Source organism: Mobula birostris, chromosome 15, assembly GCF_030028105.1.
Source record: "Mobula birostris isolate sMobBir1 chromosome 15, sMobBir1.hap1, whole genome shotgun sequence".
NCBI classification, from domain to species: Eukaryota; Metazoa; Chordata; class Chondrichthyes; order Myliobatiformes; family Myliobatidae; genus Mobula; species Mobula birostris.
Window position 1 is genome coordinate 46,792,124 of NC_092384.1, and position 17,934 is coordinate 46,810,057.

The 17,934-nt window shown below is 42.5% G+C and overlaps 1 protein-coding gene across 1 annotated transcript in view; it reads right to left on the reverse strand.

Moving 5' to 3' along the window:
* Positions 1-17,934, reverse strand: part of zcchc14 (zinc finger, CCHC domain containing 14) — a 151,634-nt gene that overhangs the window by 16,441 nt on the left and 117,259 nt on the right. The window contains exons 10-11 of the mRNA XM_072279717.1: positions 16,938-17,065; positions 15,787-15,930 (exon numbers count right to left, since the gene is read on the reverse strand). Of these exons, the coding sequence (XP_072135818.1) occupies positions 15,787-15,930; positions 16,938-17,065 (272 nt within the window). The remainder of the gene's footprint in view (positions 1-15,786; positions 15,931-16,937; positions 17,066-17,934) is intronic.

The window sequence follows — 17,934 nt, forward strand, 5'->3', positions numbered from 1 at the left end:
TGCCTTATCCCCATAACCTTTGATTCCACTATCTTTAAGAGCTCTATCCATCTCTTTCTTGAAAGCATCCAGAGACTTGGCTTCCACTGCCTTCTGGGGCAGAGCATTCCACATATCCACCACTCTCTGGGTGAAAAAGTTTTTCCTCAACTCCGTTCTAAATGGCCTACCCCTTATTCTTAAACTGTGGTCTCTGGTTCTGGACTCACCCATCAGCGGGAACATGCTTCCTGCCTCCAGTGTGTCCAATCCATTAATAATCTTATATGTTTCAATCAGATCTCCTCTCATCCTTCTAAATTCCAGTGTATACAAGCCCAGTCGTTCCAATCTTTCGACATATGACAGTCCCGCCATCCCGGGAATTAACCTTGTGAACCTCCGCTGCACTCCCTCAATAGCAAGAATGTCCTTCCTCAAATTTGGAGACCAAAACTGCACACAATACTCCAGGTGTGGTCTCACCAGGGCCCTGTACAGCTGCAGAAGGACCTCTTTCCTTTTATATTCAATTCCTCTTGTTATGAAGGCCAGTATGCCATTAGTTTTCTTCACTGCCTGCTATACCTGCATGTTTGCTTTCAATGAATGATGTACAAGAACACCTACATCTCATTGTACTTCCCCTTTTCCTAACTTGACTCCATTTAGATAATAATCTGCCTTCCTGTTCTTACCACCAGTGGATAACCTCACAATTATCCACATTAAACTGCATCTGCTATGCATCCGCCCACTCACTCAGCCTGTCCAAGTCACCCTGCATTCTCATAACATCCTCCTCACATTTCACACTGCCACCCAGCTTTGTGTCATCTGCAAATTTGCTAATGTTACTTTTAATCCCTTCATCTAAATCATTAATGTATATTGTAAACAGCTGCGGTCCCAGCACTGAACTCTGTGGTACCCCACTAGTCACCACCTGCCATTCTGAAAGGGACCTGTTAATCGCTGCTCTTTGTTTCCTGTCAGCCAGCCAATTTTCAATCCATGTCAGTACTCTGCCCCTAATACCATGTGCCCTAATTTTGCCCACTAATCTCCTACATGGGACTTTCTGCAAGTCCAGGTACACTACATCCACTGGCTCTCCCTTGTCCATTTTCATAGTTATATCCTCTAATAAAAGAAGTCACAGAGGCTCTTGAAAATATGACAAATGTGCCTCCGAACTTTCATCAGTAGCCAAAGTGGGAACGGCATCAAAAAGTGGTGATTTTTTTTTAGTACCAATGATATAGGTAGGAAAATGGATGAGATCCTGCAGAGAGTATGGGGAAGTAGATAGAAAGCTAAACTGGAGGACCTCAGGCGTAGACATCTCAAGTTTGCCAACTGTACTATGTGCAAATAGGACAATACGGCTGAAGAACTGGTGTGGGGGCATGGTTTCAGATTTGTGGATCATTGGAATCTCTTATGCGGAAGGTATCGTGCCTATAAGAAGTAGTCAACCCCATTGAATGCTTTCATGTTTTATTGTTTTACAAGATTGAATCACAGTGGATTTAATTTGGCTTTTATTGACACTGATCAACCGAAAAGACGATGACTCCAAGCATAAAGCCAAAACCACATTGAAATGGCTTAAAAACAACAAAGTTAATGTCCTGGAGTGGCCAAGTCAGAGTCCAAACTTCAATCCAATTGAGAATTTGTGGCTGGATTTGAAAAGGGCTGTTCACTCACGATCCTTATGCAATCTGACAGAGCTTGAGGAGTTTAGTAAAGAAGAATGGAGAAAAATTGCAGTGTTCAGATGTGCAAAGCTGATAGAGACCTATCCACACAGATTAAATTGCTGCCAAAGGTGCACCTACTAAACTCTGACTTGAAGGGGGTGAATACTTATGCAATTAATTATTTTGTTTTCCATTTGTAATTAATTTAGATAATTTTGTAGCGATCTGTTTTCGTTTTGACACGAAAGAGACTTTTCCTGTTAATCAGCGTCCAAAAAAAGCCAAATTAAATCTGCTGTGATTCAATGTTGTAAAACAATAAAATATGAAAACTTTCAGGGGGTGGGGTAAATACATTTTATAGGCACTGATAACCTGTACAAAAGGGGCAGATTATACCTGAAATTGAGAAGGACCAATAAACAATATCCTTGCAGGCAGATTTGCTAGAGCTTGTGCGGAACGTTTAAGCTGGTTTGTCAGTGGCTGGGAACCAAAATGATAGGTTAGAATTCAGAGCAGTTGGTGTATAGGTGGATGCTGTGCGAGGGGAAACTGAGGAAGGACAGGCACTCATAGGGCATAATTGTATTCAGTGGGATGGATTGCAGCTCAGCGATTTTATTGCGAGAAGTATCAGGAATAAGGGTGATGAACATAGAAAAACTACAAAATCGTGGCTATTAGAAAGACTTGGCTGTCTCAAGGACATGTATGGCAGCTGGATGTTCTGGGGTTTAGATTTTTTAAAAAGGAGAGGGAGGTAAGTAAAATAGGTGAGGGGAGTGGCATTTCTAATCAGGGACAGTACCACTGCTGCAGAAAGAGAGGACATCATGGAGGTGTCATTTACTGAGTCAGTACGGTTGAAAGTAAAAAACAGAAAGGAAACAATAACTCTGTTGGAAGTATTCCATTGACCACCAAATACCAACAAAGACACTAAGGAGCATATCGGGAGGCAAGTTTCAGAGGTGCAAAAATTGGAGGAATATTGTCATGGGTAACTTCAACTTCCCTAATATTGGTTGACACCTCCTTAATGCACAATGTGTAAATGGGGCAGAATTTGTTAGGTGTGTCCAGGAAGGATTCCTGACACAACGTACAGAATGACTGGAGGAAGAGGCCATGTTGGACCTAGCATTAGGTAATGAATCTGGTCAGGTGACGGATCTCCCAGTGGGTGAGCACTTCGGACACAGTGACCACAACTCCTTAATCTGTACCACAGTGCTTGATGGGGTAGGAAAAGAGAAGTATTTAATTTGGGAAGGGTGGTTTATGATGCTATTAGGCAGGACCTTGGGAGCATAAGTTGGGAACAGATGTACTCAAAAATGCACACCAGAAATGTGGAGGTTGTTTAAGGAGCATTGCACTGAGTTCTGGGTAGGTTTGTCCCATTGAGATGGGGAAAGAATGTTAGGGTGAAGGAACGACGGTGGACGAGAGATGTGGAACATCTAGTCAACAGGAAGAAAGCATTCTTAATGCTTAGGAAGCAAAACCTTATGGGGTTGTGAGGGACAGGCAGGTCATGCCTCAGAGACAAAGGTTAGTAGTAAATAAAACTTATTTTGATTGGCGGTTGATGAACAGTGGTATTCCACAGGGATCTGTTCTGGGACCCTTGTTCTTTGTGATTTTTATAATGACTTGAGTGAGGAAATGGAGGGGTGGATCACTAAGCTTGCTCATCAGTAAGATGCCGGGAAGGTTGATGGTGTTATGGATAGTGTAGTAGGATGTAATAGGTTACAATGGGATATTGATAAGATGCGGAGCTGGGCCAAGAAGTGGCAGATGGAGAACAATCCACAAAAGAGGGAAGTGATACATTTTGGATGGTCAACCTTAGGGTTAATGGCAGAATTCTTTACCAGTGTGGAGTAACAGAGAGACCTGAGGTCCACATCTATACACATCCATATCTGCACAAGTTAATATAGTGGATATGAAGGAGCCTAGTGTATTGGACTTCATTAGTCATGGGATTGAGTTCAAGAGCAACAAGGTAATGTTGCAGCTTAATAAAACTCTAGTTAGACCACCCTTGGAATCTCTGTTCAGTTCTGGTCCCCTTATTATAGGAAGCTTTGTAGAAGAACAGAGGAGGCTTACGAGGATGCTGTTTGGATTAGAGAACATGTCTTATGAGGACAGGTTCAGCAAGTTATGTCCTTTCTCTTTATAAATTCCTCAAACATTGCTATCATGTTTCCACTATGCTCCTGACCTAAAATATTAACAGTTTCTCATTCTACAGTGGTTGTCTGACTTGCAAAGTATTCTTTTGATTTTCATTAGAGTGGTGATTCTCCAGCTCTTCAAACAGAAGAATAGCAAACCGTGTCAGTGTACTATAGCTACAGACTTCAAAATTCCTCTCATTACCCATACAATTCTACTAGCTGATGTTACAGACCTCTCCTTTCAACAAGCTGGTGCTACACTAGGGATTCTCAGGAACTGTTGACAAGCCTTTTGCCTGGGCAGGTGGCATATTGAGCAACCTCTATTGGATAGAAGCAGACAACCGCACCTGTAGGCTGGATAGATCCACTGGTTAGTAGTTGAAGACAATTTCAAGCTATTTCAATAACATTAGCTTGATAATTGTGAGATCACAACTCCAACAAAAGTTGTTCACAAATTTGAGGCATGGACAATTAGTGATAACCAAAGCAAAAGTACTAATTTTTCTTGTCCTCACCAATTCAACTATCACCTGTTTATGGATAGGCTCATCTGTCTATGATAGCAATAACAGAGATGTAAGAGCTAGAGAAATTTAGAGTTGACCTTCAACACCATATTCAAGAAATCAACTAAAGATTGAAAAAATGTATTCTCCGTAACTTCCGCCATCTCCAACGGGATCCCACCACTAAGCATATCTTTTCCTCCCCCCCCCTTTCTCCTTTCTCCTTGTCCATTCGCCCCCCCCCCCGCCCCAATCCCTTCCCACCGATCTCCCCCCCGGCACTTAACCTCGTAAGCGGAACAAGTGCTACACATGCCCTTACACTTCCTCCCTCACCACCATTCAGGACCCCAGACAGTCCTTCCAGGTGAGGCGACACCTCACCTGTGAGTTGGCTGATGCTCCCGGTGCAGCCTTCTATATATTGGCGAGACCAGACGCAGGCCGGGAGACCGTTTTGCTGAAAACCTACGCTCTATCCGCCAGAGAAAGCAGAATTTCCCAGTGGCCACACATTTTAATTCCACGTCCCATTCCCATTCTGATATGTCTATCCACGGCCTCCCTTACTGTCAAGATGAAGCCACACTCAGGTTGGAGGAACAACACCTTGTATTCCGTCTGGGTAGCCTCCAACCTGATGGCATGAACATCGACTTCTCTAACTTCCATTAATGCCCCTCCTCCCCTTCGTACCCCACCCCTTATTTATTTATTTATTTATTTATTATTATTTCCCCCTTTTTTTCTCTCTTTTTTCCCCTTTTTTCTCTCTGTCCCTCTCACTATAGCTCCTTGCCTGCTCTCCATCCTCTGGGCTCCCCTCCCCCTTTCTTTCTCCCTAGGCTTCCCGTCCCATGATCCTCTCCCTTCTCCAGCCTTCTTTCCCTTTTGCCAATCAACTTTCCAGCTCTTAGCTCCATCCCTCCCCCTCCTGTCTTCTCCTATCATTTCAGATCTCCCCCTCCCCCTCCCACTTTCAAATCTCTTACTACCTCTTCTTTTAGTTAGACCTGACGAAGGGTCTCGGCCTGAAACGTCAACTGTACCTCTTCCTATAGATGCTGCCTGGCCTGCTGCTTTCACCAGCATTTTTTGTGTGTGTTGATAGAAAAAATGTAACCATTTCACACCCTCCATCCCAACTTAGTGATTGATCCACAACTGTAGATCAGCTAAAAATGCAGATCATCTCATTTACTAGTATCTTTGGTAAGTAAAGCTGATATCCTTACCCAATCTGGCTTCAGACCCACCAATATCATTGAATTGTGACTACCTCCTCAATTCAGGGGCAACTAGAGATAAAAAATAAATAAATGCCAGCACCACTTGTGATGTCCCCGACCCATGGCTGTGAAAGAATTTAAAAAATCATTCAGGCTAACAGTCCTTTGAACATTGCAATAATATTTTTATGGAAATTTGATATTGATAGCCAAAGTACATAACAAAATGAAATCATTAAATTCCACACATGAATTTTTGACAATGAAATACAATGGATTTGAGTTAATTGAGCCATTAGTTATTTGGGGCAGCCAAACTGAGAAAATAGTCTGGATTCCCTTTGTTTATTTGGGACACTATGCCACTTAATTGGGACAGGAGGCTGTTGCTAAACAGTTTCTAACTAGAGTCAGGCACACTCACTTGCATGGCCATTAAGACATTATACCGTGCTTAGAGAGATCAGCGTTCAAAATACAAATAAGCAGTAAGACAATTCAGAACTGTTTTGCTCACCGCCGTTTCAAGCACTCAAGCTTGGAGGTGCCAGAAGCGGCTGGGAGTAAAAATGAAATGATTTGACGACTTCAACAAGTTAAGAATCTTGAATGTTATAATGAAAATAAAAATTTGGAAGATGCAATCATCTAAAACATTGTATGAAGGCAGTCTGTTATTTGCACTAGGCATGCACCAATTTTATTCATTTACAGTTATCAATAACTATTAGGAACTAATACAGTTTTATAATACTGTAGAGTTATTGGTAGTGTTATAATTTGTTCTGTATTTCATTTAAATTCATAAACTGTCACTCAGTTCAACAGCATTTTGTCTTTTTTATACCTTTTATATATATATCCATGAAACTTCAGCTAATTGGGGCAGCCGCTTAATTAGCCAAAATGTACTGGTCCCAATGTGTCCCAATTAACCAGAATCCACTGTGGTTCCTTTTGCTAACAGTCTATTTTGAATTGTAAAAATGTGCTTTCTATTTTCATGAGCTAAAACTAGTGATGGAACTATGGTTCAAGTAGGATCTGTGGAGGTAGACGAATTGTTGATGTCTTGGGTTGTGATCCTGCCTCAGGGAAATAGCCAGTATAGGGAGGTTAGAGGCAGGGGTGTGGTAGGGCCTGGCTGGCACTAAATGGGGGAAGGAAAGTTAGTGATAAAGACAGAGGAAGAAGGTGATAAGCAGAGAGACAACGGACAGATGAAGCATGTGGTGGAGAGGATAGGAGAACAAGAATGTGTAGTATATGGGTGATAGGCAGATGATATCATAGTCATAGTCATAGTCATACTTTATTGATCCTGGGGTAAATTGGTTTTCGTCACAGTTGCACCATAAATAATAAATAGTAATAAAACCATAAATAGTTAAATAGTAATATGTAAATTATGCCAGGAAATAAGTCCAGGACCAGCCTATTGGCTCAGGGTGTCTGACCCTCCAAGGGAGGAGTTGTAAAGTTTGATGGCCACAGGCAGGAATGACTTCCTATGACGCTCTGTGTTGCATCTCGGTGGAATGAGTCTCTGGTTGAATGTACTCCTGTGCCCACCCAGTACATTATGTAGTGGATGGGAGACATTGACCAAGATGGCATGCAACTTAGACAGCATCCTCTTTTCAGACACCACCATGAGAGAGTCCAGTTCCATCCCCACGACATCACTGGCCTTACGAATGAGTTTGTTGATTCTGTTGGTGTCTGCTACCCTCAGCTGGAGGAGGAGAATGAAACTGGGTGATGGGGTCAGGAGAGTTGGGCAGGGACCAGAAAGAAAACGGGAGATATAAAGGAGCACAGAGTTACCTGAAAAATTCACTCAGTTGTAGATTACCCTTCTATTTTCTCTATCCTCTGTATTGATTAACTGGTTTTACTTGGTATGCTACTCTGTAACAACATTAACCAAAAACGCGACCACTGTCAGATCATCCCCTCCCTTAAACCTTTCACTTTTTCTAAATTATGGAACCAATGAATGGAAGTTCCTTCTTAGTCAGAAGACTAAATTAAACCCTGGCATAAACTAATTTTCCTAACCAGTAATTCCAACCTTCTTCCTGCTGACTGTCTAAAGTAAACCAAACTGTTTCAAACTTGACCAATACTATTTTTTACTCCACTCATTCATAGCCACTGAAACTGTCATCCATACATTTTTATTTGTGGATAAGACAAACACAACAAACTACTGCCCTTCTTCACAAACGAGAAAATCTGTAGATGCTGGAAATCCAAGCAACACACACAAAATGCTGGAAGAACTCAGTTGGCAAGGCAGCATCTATGGAAAAGAGTACAGTTGAGACTTCAGGCCAAGACCTTTCAGCAGAACCACCCTCACTCATTTACCTTCCATAAACTTCAAGAACACTGCTGCCCATGTCTTAATTTGCACCATTCCATTCACTTATATGTTGATCCATTACTATCAGGTTATTATTATGCAACACCGAGACATTTTATATTCTTATGCATCACACATTTAGCCTTCCAAATTCTAATCTTACCTAGCTCTGCAACATTATATAACTAGTCCTCCAGTAGTCATCTGATAATTAATTGGAAATCCTATCACCTCACCATAATATTGTCCAAATGCAAGAAAACAAAACTAGCTCTGGTAGACAAGCTGGCCAGCATGGATGAGTTGGGCCAATGCTTCTAATACTGTGCTATATAACTCTATGACCAGTGGCCGGTGTGATTTTGGTTAAGTACACCACAGCTTCTCATATTTCCTCCTTAAATCTCCCATTCCTCTTCAAAACACATTTGTCAGAAGAAGTTCCTGCCTTATGTTTGCTTTTACTTTACTTCACTTTATACTTTATTGTCACCAAACAATTGATACTAGAACATACAATCATCACAGCGATATTTGATTCTGCGCTTCCCGCTCCCTGGATTACAAATCAATAGTAATTATAAAAAATATAAATTTTAAATCATAAATAGAAAATAGAAAAATGGAAAGTAAGGTACCGCAAAAAAACCGAGAGGCAGGTCCGGATATTTGGAGGGTACGGCCCAGATCCGGGTCAGGATCCGTTCAGCAGTCTTATCACAGTTGGAAAGAAGCTGTTCCCAAATCTGGCCGTACGAGTCTTCAAGTTCCTGAGCCTTCTCCCGGAGGGAAGAGGGACGAAAAGCCTGTTGGCTGGGTGGGTAGTGTCCTTGATTATCCTGGCAGCACTGCTCCGACAGCATGCGGTGTAAAGTGAGTCCAAGGACGGAAGATTGGTTTGTGTGATGTGCTGCGCCGCGTTGATGATCTTCTGCAGCTTCTTCCGGTCTTGGACAGGACAACTTCCATACCAGGTTGTGATGCACACTAGAAGGATGCTTTCTACGGTGCATCTATAAAAATTAGTGAGGGTTTTAGGGGACAGGCCAAATTTCTTTAGTTTTCTCAGGAAGTAAAGGCGGTGGTGGGCCTTCTTGGCAGTGAACTCTGCTTGGCTGGACCAAGTCAGGCCATTTGTGATATTGACCCCGAGGAACTTAAAGCTTTTGACCTGTTCCACTTGCGCACCACCGATGTAAATTGGGTCGTGCGGTCCACTACTCCTCCTGAAGTCAACAATTAATTCCTTCGTCTTGCTGATGTTGAGGGATAGGTTATTGTCTTCACACCATGCCACCAGGTTCCTAATTTCCTCTCTGTACTCAAACTCATCATTACCCGAGATACGGCTTACAATTGTTGTGTCATCAGCAAATTTATATATTTAGTTTGATGGAAGCTTGGCTACACAATCATGGGCGTACCGTGAGTACAGCAGGGGGCTGAGTACACAGCCTGGTGGGGCACCGGTGCTCAGAGTGATTGTAGAGGAGAGCTTGTCCCCTATTTTTACAGCCTGGGTCCTGTCTGTGAGGAAGTTGAAGATCCAGCTGCAGATCTGAGTGCTAAGGCCCAGGTTCCGGAGCTTAGGAATCCGTTTATTTGGAATGATGGTATTAAAGGCAGAGCTGTAGTCAATGAAAAGGAGCCTTACGTATGCGTCTTTATTCTCCAGGTGTTCTAAGGAGGAATGTAGGGCCAGAGGGATGGCATCTGCCGTTGACCAGTTGCTCCAGTAGGTGAATTGCAAAGTGTCGAGGTTGACTGGTAGGCTGTGGTTGATGTGTGCCATAACCAATCGCTCGAAGCACTTCATAGCAATTGATGTCAGAGCCACAGGTCAATAGTCATTCAGGCATGCCACCTTGCTCTTCTTTGGCACTGGGATTATCGTTGCCTTCTTAAAACACGAGGGGATCTTAGACTGAAGCAAGGAGCAGTTGAAGATGTCAGCAAACACTCCAGCTAGCTCGCTTGCACAGGCCCAGAGAACCCGTCCCGGGACGCCATCTGGGCCTGTCGCCTTCCTTGGATCTATCTTCAGGAAGGCCCTTCTAACGTCCTCCTCCGTAATGATGAATCTCGATGCCACCAGGTCCATCTAGAGGGAGAGGGACGCTCCTCTTCTGTTCGAATCTTGCGTAGAATACGTTAAGTTCGTCAGGAAGAGAAGTGCCACAGTTATTGATATTCCCAGCCTTTTCTTTGCACCCAGTGATCTCATTTAGACCCTGCCATAGTCTACTGGCATCCCTCTGGTTAGCCTGGGCTTCCAACTTGGCTCGATATTGCCTCTTGGCACCCTTAATGGCTTTCCGGAGTTCATGCCTGCCTGGATTCCGTGTAGCAACTGGTATCCCCGGACCTAAAAGCCGCAGCTCTAGCCTTCAAAAGGGACTTGACCTCATAATTCATCCAAGGTTTCCGACTAGGGAATACCCGGATCGTCTTGCACAGTCCTCTGTGCATTTCCAAGTAAAGTCCGTGACAGATGAGGCATACTCATCGAGGTTAGCTGCCGAGTCCTTGAATACTAACCTTGAATAATAAAGCCTCACTTCTCAATGGCTTTGTCAAAGACAGTTGAGACCTCAGTTACTTTCAGCTTCATAACCTCAGAATTATCCCAGGCTGCTATTGTAAGTTTCTTCCACATATCAGTTTGTTTTTCACTGCTGAAACAGCGAGCTCATCTAAATTGCATCTTTATCTAGTTTCCTTTCAGCCCACAGAAACAGGGAGTGCAAGTACACACAGACTTCATCAAAGAGCAGGTGTGTACTGGTTGCACTTATATCCCTACGGTAAACACCTGCCAGGAGTGCCTGGTTATACTTTTTCAAAGATATTTATGTATCTCTCCTATATGAAGGACATTCCTCCTGCGAGCATTGTTCTTCAACGCATGCGCTTTTATTTTGATATCCTGGCAGCATACTCTCACTCACCTCTCACCATGCACAATGCAGCAACCATTCATTTGCAACATCCTGAGAGTGCTGCTAGTTAGTGATATGTCCCTTTAAGATCTTCCATCAAACATCACTCCAGCTGTATTGTACTTTACCAACAGTGAAAACTTGCAATACTTCAACAGGAATATTGTGCTGAAATCAACAATTATTCAGATCATGCTGTTCTTTGAAACTTGTCACTTAAAGGTTTTGCTTGTTACGTGATTTTCACAGTTACATTAGGGGTAAGGAAGGAAGGCGGCAAGGCTGTAGCGTATTGGGTAGGTCATGACAGCTGAGATCGGCCCCGTGGTTTGTTCAGCCTGTAGTGTGTGGGAAATCAGGGATACTTCCAGTGTCCCTGATGACTATGTGTGCAGGAAATGTGTCCAGCTGCAGCTCCTGGCAAACCACATTGAGTGACTGGATTCATACTGGAGCATCCGCGATGCTGAGAAAGTCGTGAATAGCACATTCAGTGAGTTCGCCACACCGCAGGTAAATGCTACAAAGGCAGAAAGGGAATGGGTGGCCACTAAACAGCGTAGCAGTAGACAGGTAGTGCAGGAGTCCCCTGAGGTCATCTCCCTCCTAAACAGATATACTGTTTTGGATACTGTTCGGGGAGATGTCTCATCAGGGGATGGCAGCAGCAGCCGAGTTCATGGCACCATGGGTGGCTCTGTGGCACAGGAGGGAAGGAAAAGGAGTGGGAGAGCTATAGTGATAGGGGATTCGATTGTAAGGGGAATAGCTGGGGATTTCTGCAGACGCAAACGAGATTCCAGAAGGGTACGTTGCCTCCCTCGTGCAAGGGCCAAGGATGTCTCTGAGTGGCTGCAGGACATTCTGGAGCGGGAGGGTAAACAGCCAGTGGTCGTGGTGCACATAGGTACCAACAATATAGGTAAAAAACGGGATGAGGTCCTACAAGGTGAATTTAGGGAGTTAGGAGATAAACTAAAAACTAGGACCACAGAGGTAATAATCTCTGGATTACTACCAGTGCCACGTGCTAGTCAGAGTAGAAATAGGAGGATATATCAGATGAATACACAGCTTAAAAAATGGTGCAAAGGGGAGGGATTCAAATTTCTGGGGCATTGGAACCAATCCTGGAGGAGGTGGGACCGGTACAAACAAGACGGTCTGCACCTGGGCTGGACTGGAACCCATGTCCTAGGGGGAGTGTTTGCTACTGTTGTTCAGGAGGATTTAAACTAATGTGGCAGGGGGATGGGAACAAGTGCAGAGAGACAGAGGGGTGTAAAATGAGGGTAGAAGCAAAAAGTAGCAAGGTGAAAAGTAAAAGTGGCAGGCAGGCAAATCCAGGACAAAAATCAAAAAGGGCCACTTTTCAGCATAATTGTATAAGGCCTAAGAGTGATGTAAAAGCGAGCCTGAAGGCTTTGTGTGTCAATGCAAGGAGCATTCGTAACAAGGTGGATGAATTGAAAGTGCAGATAGTTATTAATGAATATGATATAGTTAGGATCACAGACACATGGCTCCAGGATGACCAAGGATGGGAGCTCAACATTCAGGGATATTCAATATTCAGGAGGGATAGACATGAAAGAAAAGGAGGTGGGGTAGCATTGCTGGTTAGAGAGGAGATTAACGCAATAGAAAGGAAGGACATTAGCCGACAGGATGTGGAATTGATATGGGTAGAGCTGCATAACACTAAGGGGCAGAAAACGCTGGTGGGAGTTGTGTACAGGCCACCTAACATTTAGTAGTGAGGTTGGGGATGGCATTAAACAGGAAATTAGAATTGCGTGCAATAAAGGAACAGCAGTTATAATGGGTGACTTCAATCTACATATAGATTGGGTGAACCAAATTGGTAAGGGTGCTGAGGAAGAGGATTTCTTGGAGTGTATGAGGGATGGTTTTCTAAATCAATGTGTCGAGGAGCCAACTAGAGAGCAGGCCATTCTAGACTGGGTATTGAGCAATGAGGAAGGGTTAGTTAGCAATCTTGTCGTGAGAGGCCCCTTGGGTAAGAGTGACCATAATATGGTGGAATTCTTCATTAAGATGGTGAGTGACATAGTTAATTCAGAAACAAAGGTTCTGAACTTAAAGAAGGGTAACTTTGAAGGTACGAGATGTGAATTAGCTAAGATAGACTGGCAAATGATACCTAAAGGGTTGACGGTGCATATGCAATGGCAAGCATTTAAAGATCACATGGATGAACTACAATAATTGTTCATCCCAGTTTGGCAAAAGAATAAACCAGGGTAGGTAGTGCACCCATGGCTAACAAGGGAAATTAGGGATAGTATCAATTCCAAAGAAGAAACATACAAATTAGCCAGAAAAAGCGGCACACCTGAGGACTGGGAGAAATTCAGAGTCCAGCAGAGGAGGACAAAGGGCTTAATTTGGAAAGGGAAAAAAGGTTATGAGAGAAAGCTGGCAGAGAACATAAAAACTGACTGTAAAAGCTTTTATAGATATGTGAAAAGAAAAAGATTGGTTAAGACACATGTATGTCTCTTACAGTCAGAAACATGTGAATTGATCATGGGGAACAAGGGCATGGCAGACCAACTGAGTAACTACTTTGATTCTGTCTTCACTAAGGAGGACATAAATAATCTTCAGGAAATAGTAGGGGACCAAGGGTCTAGTGAGATGGAGGAACTGAGGGAAATACATGTTGGTAGGGAAGTGGTGTTAGGTAAATTGAAGGGATTAAATTCAGATAAATCCCCAGGGCCAGATGTTCTGCATCCCAGAATGCTTAAGGAAGTAGCCCAAGAAATAGTGGATGCATTAGTGATAATTTTTCAAAACTCTTTAAATTCTGGACTTGTTCCTGAGGATTGGAGGGTGGCTAATGTAACCCTGCTTTTTAAAAAAGGAGGGAGAGAGAAACCGAGGAATTACAGACTGGTTAGCCTAACATCGGTGGTGGGGAAAATGCTAGAGTCAGTTATCAAAGATGTGATAACAGCACATTTGGAAAGCGGTGAAATCATCAGACAAAGTCAGCATGGACTTGTGAAAGGAAAATTATGTCTGACGAATCTGATAGAATTTTTTGAGGATGTAACTAGTAGAGTGGATAGGAGAGAACCAATGGATGTGGTATATTTGGATTTTCAAAAGGCTTTTGACAAGGTCCCACACAGGAGATTAGCGTGCAAACTTAAAGCACATGGTATTGGGGGGTATGGTATTAATGTGGATAGAGGATTGGTTGGCAGACAGGAAGCAAAGAGTGGGAATAAATGGGACCTTTTCAGAATGGCAGGCAGTGACTAGTGGGGTACCGCAAGGCTCAGTGCTGGGACCCCAGTTGTTTACAAAATATATTAATGAATTAGACGAGGGAATTAAATGCAGCATCTCCAAGCTTGCAGACGACACGAAGCTGGGCGGCAGTGTTAGCTGTGAGGAGGATGCTAAGAGGATGCAGGGTGACTTGGACAGGTTAGGTGAGTGGGCAAATTCATGGCAGATGTAATTTAATGTGGATAAATGTGAGGTTATCCACTTTGGTGGCAAGAACAGGAAAACAGATTATTATCTGAATGGTGGCCGATTAGGAAAAGGGGAGGTGCAAAGAGACCTGGGTGTCATTGTACACCAGTCATTGAAAGTGGGCATGCAGGTACAGCAGGCGGTGAAAAAGGTGAATGTTATGCTGGCATTCATATCAAGAGGATTCGAATACAGGAGCAGCAAGGTACTACTGCAGTTGTACAAGGCCTTGGTAAGACCACACCTGGAGTATTGTGTGCAGTTTTGGTCCCCTAATCTGAGGAAAGACATTCTTGCCATAGAGGGAGTACAAAGAAGGTTCACCAGCTTGATTCCTGGGATGGCAGGACTTTCATACGATGAAAGACTGGATTGACTAGGCTTATACTCGCTGGAATTTAGAAGATTGAGGGGGGATCTTATTGAAACGTATAAAATTCTAGCGGGATTGGATAGGCTAGATGCAGGAAGATTGTTCCCGATGTTGGGGAAGTCCAGAACGAAGGGTCACAGTTTAAGGATAAAAGGGAAGCCTTTTAGGACCGAGATGAGGGAACACCTCTTCACACAGGGAGTGGTGAATCTGTGGAATTCTCTGCCACAGGAAACAGTTGAGGCCAGTTCACTGGCTATATTTAAGAGGGAGTTAGATATGGCCCTTGTGGCTAAAGGGATCGGGGGTATGGAGAGAAGGCAGGTACAGGGTTCTGAGTTGGATGATCAGCCATGATCATACTGAACGGCGGTGCAGGCTCGAAGGGCCGAATGGCCTACTCCTGCACCTATTTTCTATGTTTCTATGTAAATACAAAACAATTTTAATACAAAGAAGATGGTGTGGAGAAATTTGTTTCCTAAGTTTAATTGTTGGTATCAAATGATCTCAGGGGTCCAAACTTTTCACATAGAAACTTTGAGGAGCAACCGTGAATAGCTATTTAATAATGAAATTTCAATTGCCTTGCATTTAATGTACAACAGTTACTAATGAAAAATAATTAAATTTTCTTATTCACTCCCAAATGACATATATTTGCTTTCCAAATAAGTTTACCAAATTAATCATGCATATTTTCCACAGTCATCAATATTTCTTGGCTGTGTTCAAGTTTATATTTTTGTGTCAGGATCCTCACACATTAGTTTTGCTAATTATAGGATTTACTTGTGTTACATCCAATATGACACAGCTGGAGAAAAAAGGGAACTGCTAGATATTAACCATTAATGCCTCGGGAAGTTTTGGACAAAGGGAGGGAATTCTGGGCAGCAGGTTGGATTTGAAGGAATTTTTCAACCAATAATAAATGTAATTATTTTCCCTTTTTAACTTCAATAAACTTACTTCTTTCAGTTTCATCTGCACTATCTGAACTCTCCTCCCTTCCCTGAATTCCTATTGGACTTGACGGTGAACTTGAATATTCAGAGGAAGATCCACTATCTTTTGCTGCTGCACGATTGTGCTGTTCGACCTCCATTCGGAGCTCTGTGAGGAAACAGAAGATAAAAAACACAAGTACGTTTTAAATATTAAAATTAAAGACATCAAAAAGGAAATTACACAAAGCACCTATTTAAAATTGTGGAAATAATCAACTTTGTTGGACATCCGTATTGAATCAAAGTAAAGTTACTTACTAATATACATTTTGATAAGTTAATGGTCGTGAAAAAAAAAATCAGCTTTACGACTTATTTCAAATCAGCAGCTATCAAAATATAAAACTGTATAAGTAACAAAATTGTGCCGTGACACAATTTTGGCTACTATTTTCCCTCCAATTAGCAGAGAAAAGAAAAACTGACATTTGTACCATTTGTTAAGGAATAAATCTGAAGTGCAGTGAAGTTTTCCACAAACATAGGTAGAATAGTTTCCCATGTATTGTGTTTGTGTTTTTTTAAACAAATCATAATTAGTATAAGTACTTAATGGTGCTTGAGGATTCTATGGAATAATTATTAATTAAAATAACTCTGTAAAACAAATAGTTCAACTTAAATGGGATAATAGTTACAAGATGTCCACAATAGTGAATGAGTTAGACAGCAAGGACATATAAAATTGGGTGTAGGCTATCCTGCTGGAATGAAGAAGGAGAAAGCCCTTAACTCCGAGTGGAGTCATCAGGATGCCATCATGATGGCATTTTTTTTTAGTAGGCTTTCTTAGTTTTACGAGGCCGAGTTGCTAGCTTGATGCTCAACCCAGCATGGATGGAAAGCGTGCAAGGGAGCCGGCTAGATTCAAACTCAGGAGCCTTCACTCCGAAGTCCAGCGCTGCTGCCGCTATGCCACCAGCCAGCTAATCTTGCTAGAATACCCATGTATAATAGTGACTACCAAAAAACAGCATTCCCTCACAGTTAGCTTCACAGTTAACATAATGAGGTGACAGTATAAAACACAAGAAAGTCTATCCTAGTATATCGTTGAAGGTTCTTGTTTTATTAATTAAATGCAGATTTTACGATGACTTTTTTGATAATTACCTGTAGCAGGGTTGCAGCGGATGGAATGAATTGGACCAAAATGACTTGTTGGTGTCACCCTTGCAATTCCAGCAGTAGAAACTGCTGACTGACCCACACTGTTAATACTTCTTCTCTCAGACTTCTCTCTGTCAATCACAATAAAGTTAATTTTAGAATGAAAGAACCTGATGACCAGAAAGTTCAAAATTCCTAACTGCAAATTGGCAGTTGCAAAGCTGCTTTATATAGATGAACAAATTATTTTTTATTGAACTATAATCATTGTCTATGCACTGTGAAAAACACAGCCATCAGAAACAGAGGTAGCAAAACTCTAAAACTACTCGAGTCAGGAAGTATGTAAAAATATGAAAAAAAACTGAAATTGGAATTCACCTAGCCCATTTCTAGTTTTATTAAAATACAGGCCAGGGTGGAGAAAGTAGATCTGAGGTTTGACAACCAACTCTACTGCAGACTGTGATACCACATGCCCCAGAAATCTGAACTTAACCCTAATCAGCAACATTTCTCAGGACCTGGGAAAATTATCAATTTCAGGGAAATGTGCACTGCTGAATCCAGGAAATACAGTATGTGTACTACTACATAGCTCCCAATTAGCAATTTCACCTATTTCTCTGTCACACTTCCATTCTCTACCCCTCTTCACTCCCAAGTGTGTGAAGTGCATCCAGCTACATCTCCTTGAAGACTATGTTAATGATCTGGAGCAGCAGCTGAATGTCCTTCAGCTTGGAGAGTGAGCAGATCATCGATCAGAATTATAGCGAAGTAGTCACCCCTAAGTTACAGGAGTTGGGTAGCTGGGTGGCTGTCAGGAGGAGGAATGGGATGGTGAATCGACAGTTACCACAGGGTGCCCCTGTGGCTATTCCCCTTAATATTAAGTATACTGCTGTGGGGGATGACCTCCCGAGGAATGCAATGGAGACCAGGTTACTGGCACTGAGCATGGGTCCATAGCGCAGAGGAAAAGAAGGAGAAGAGGAAA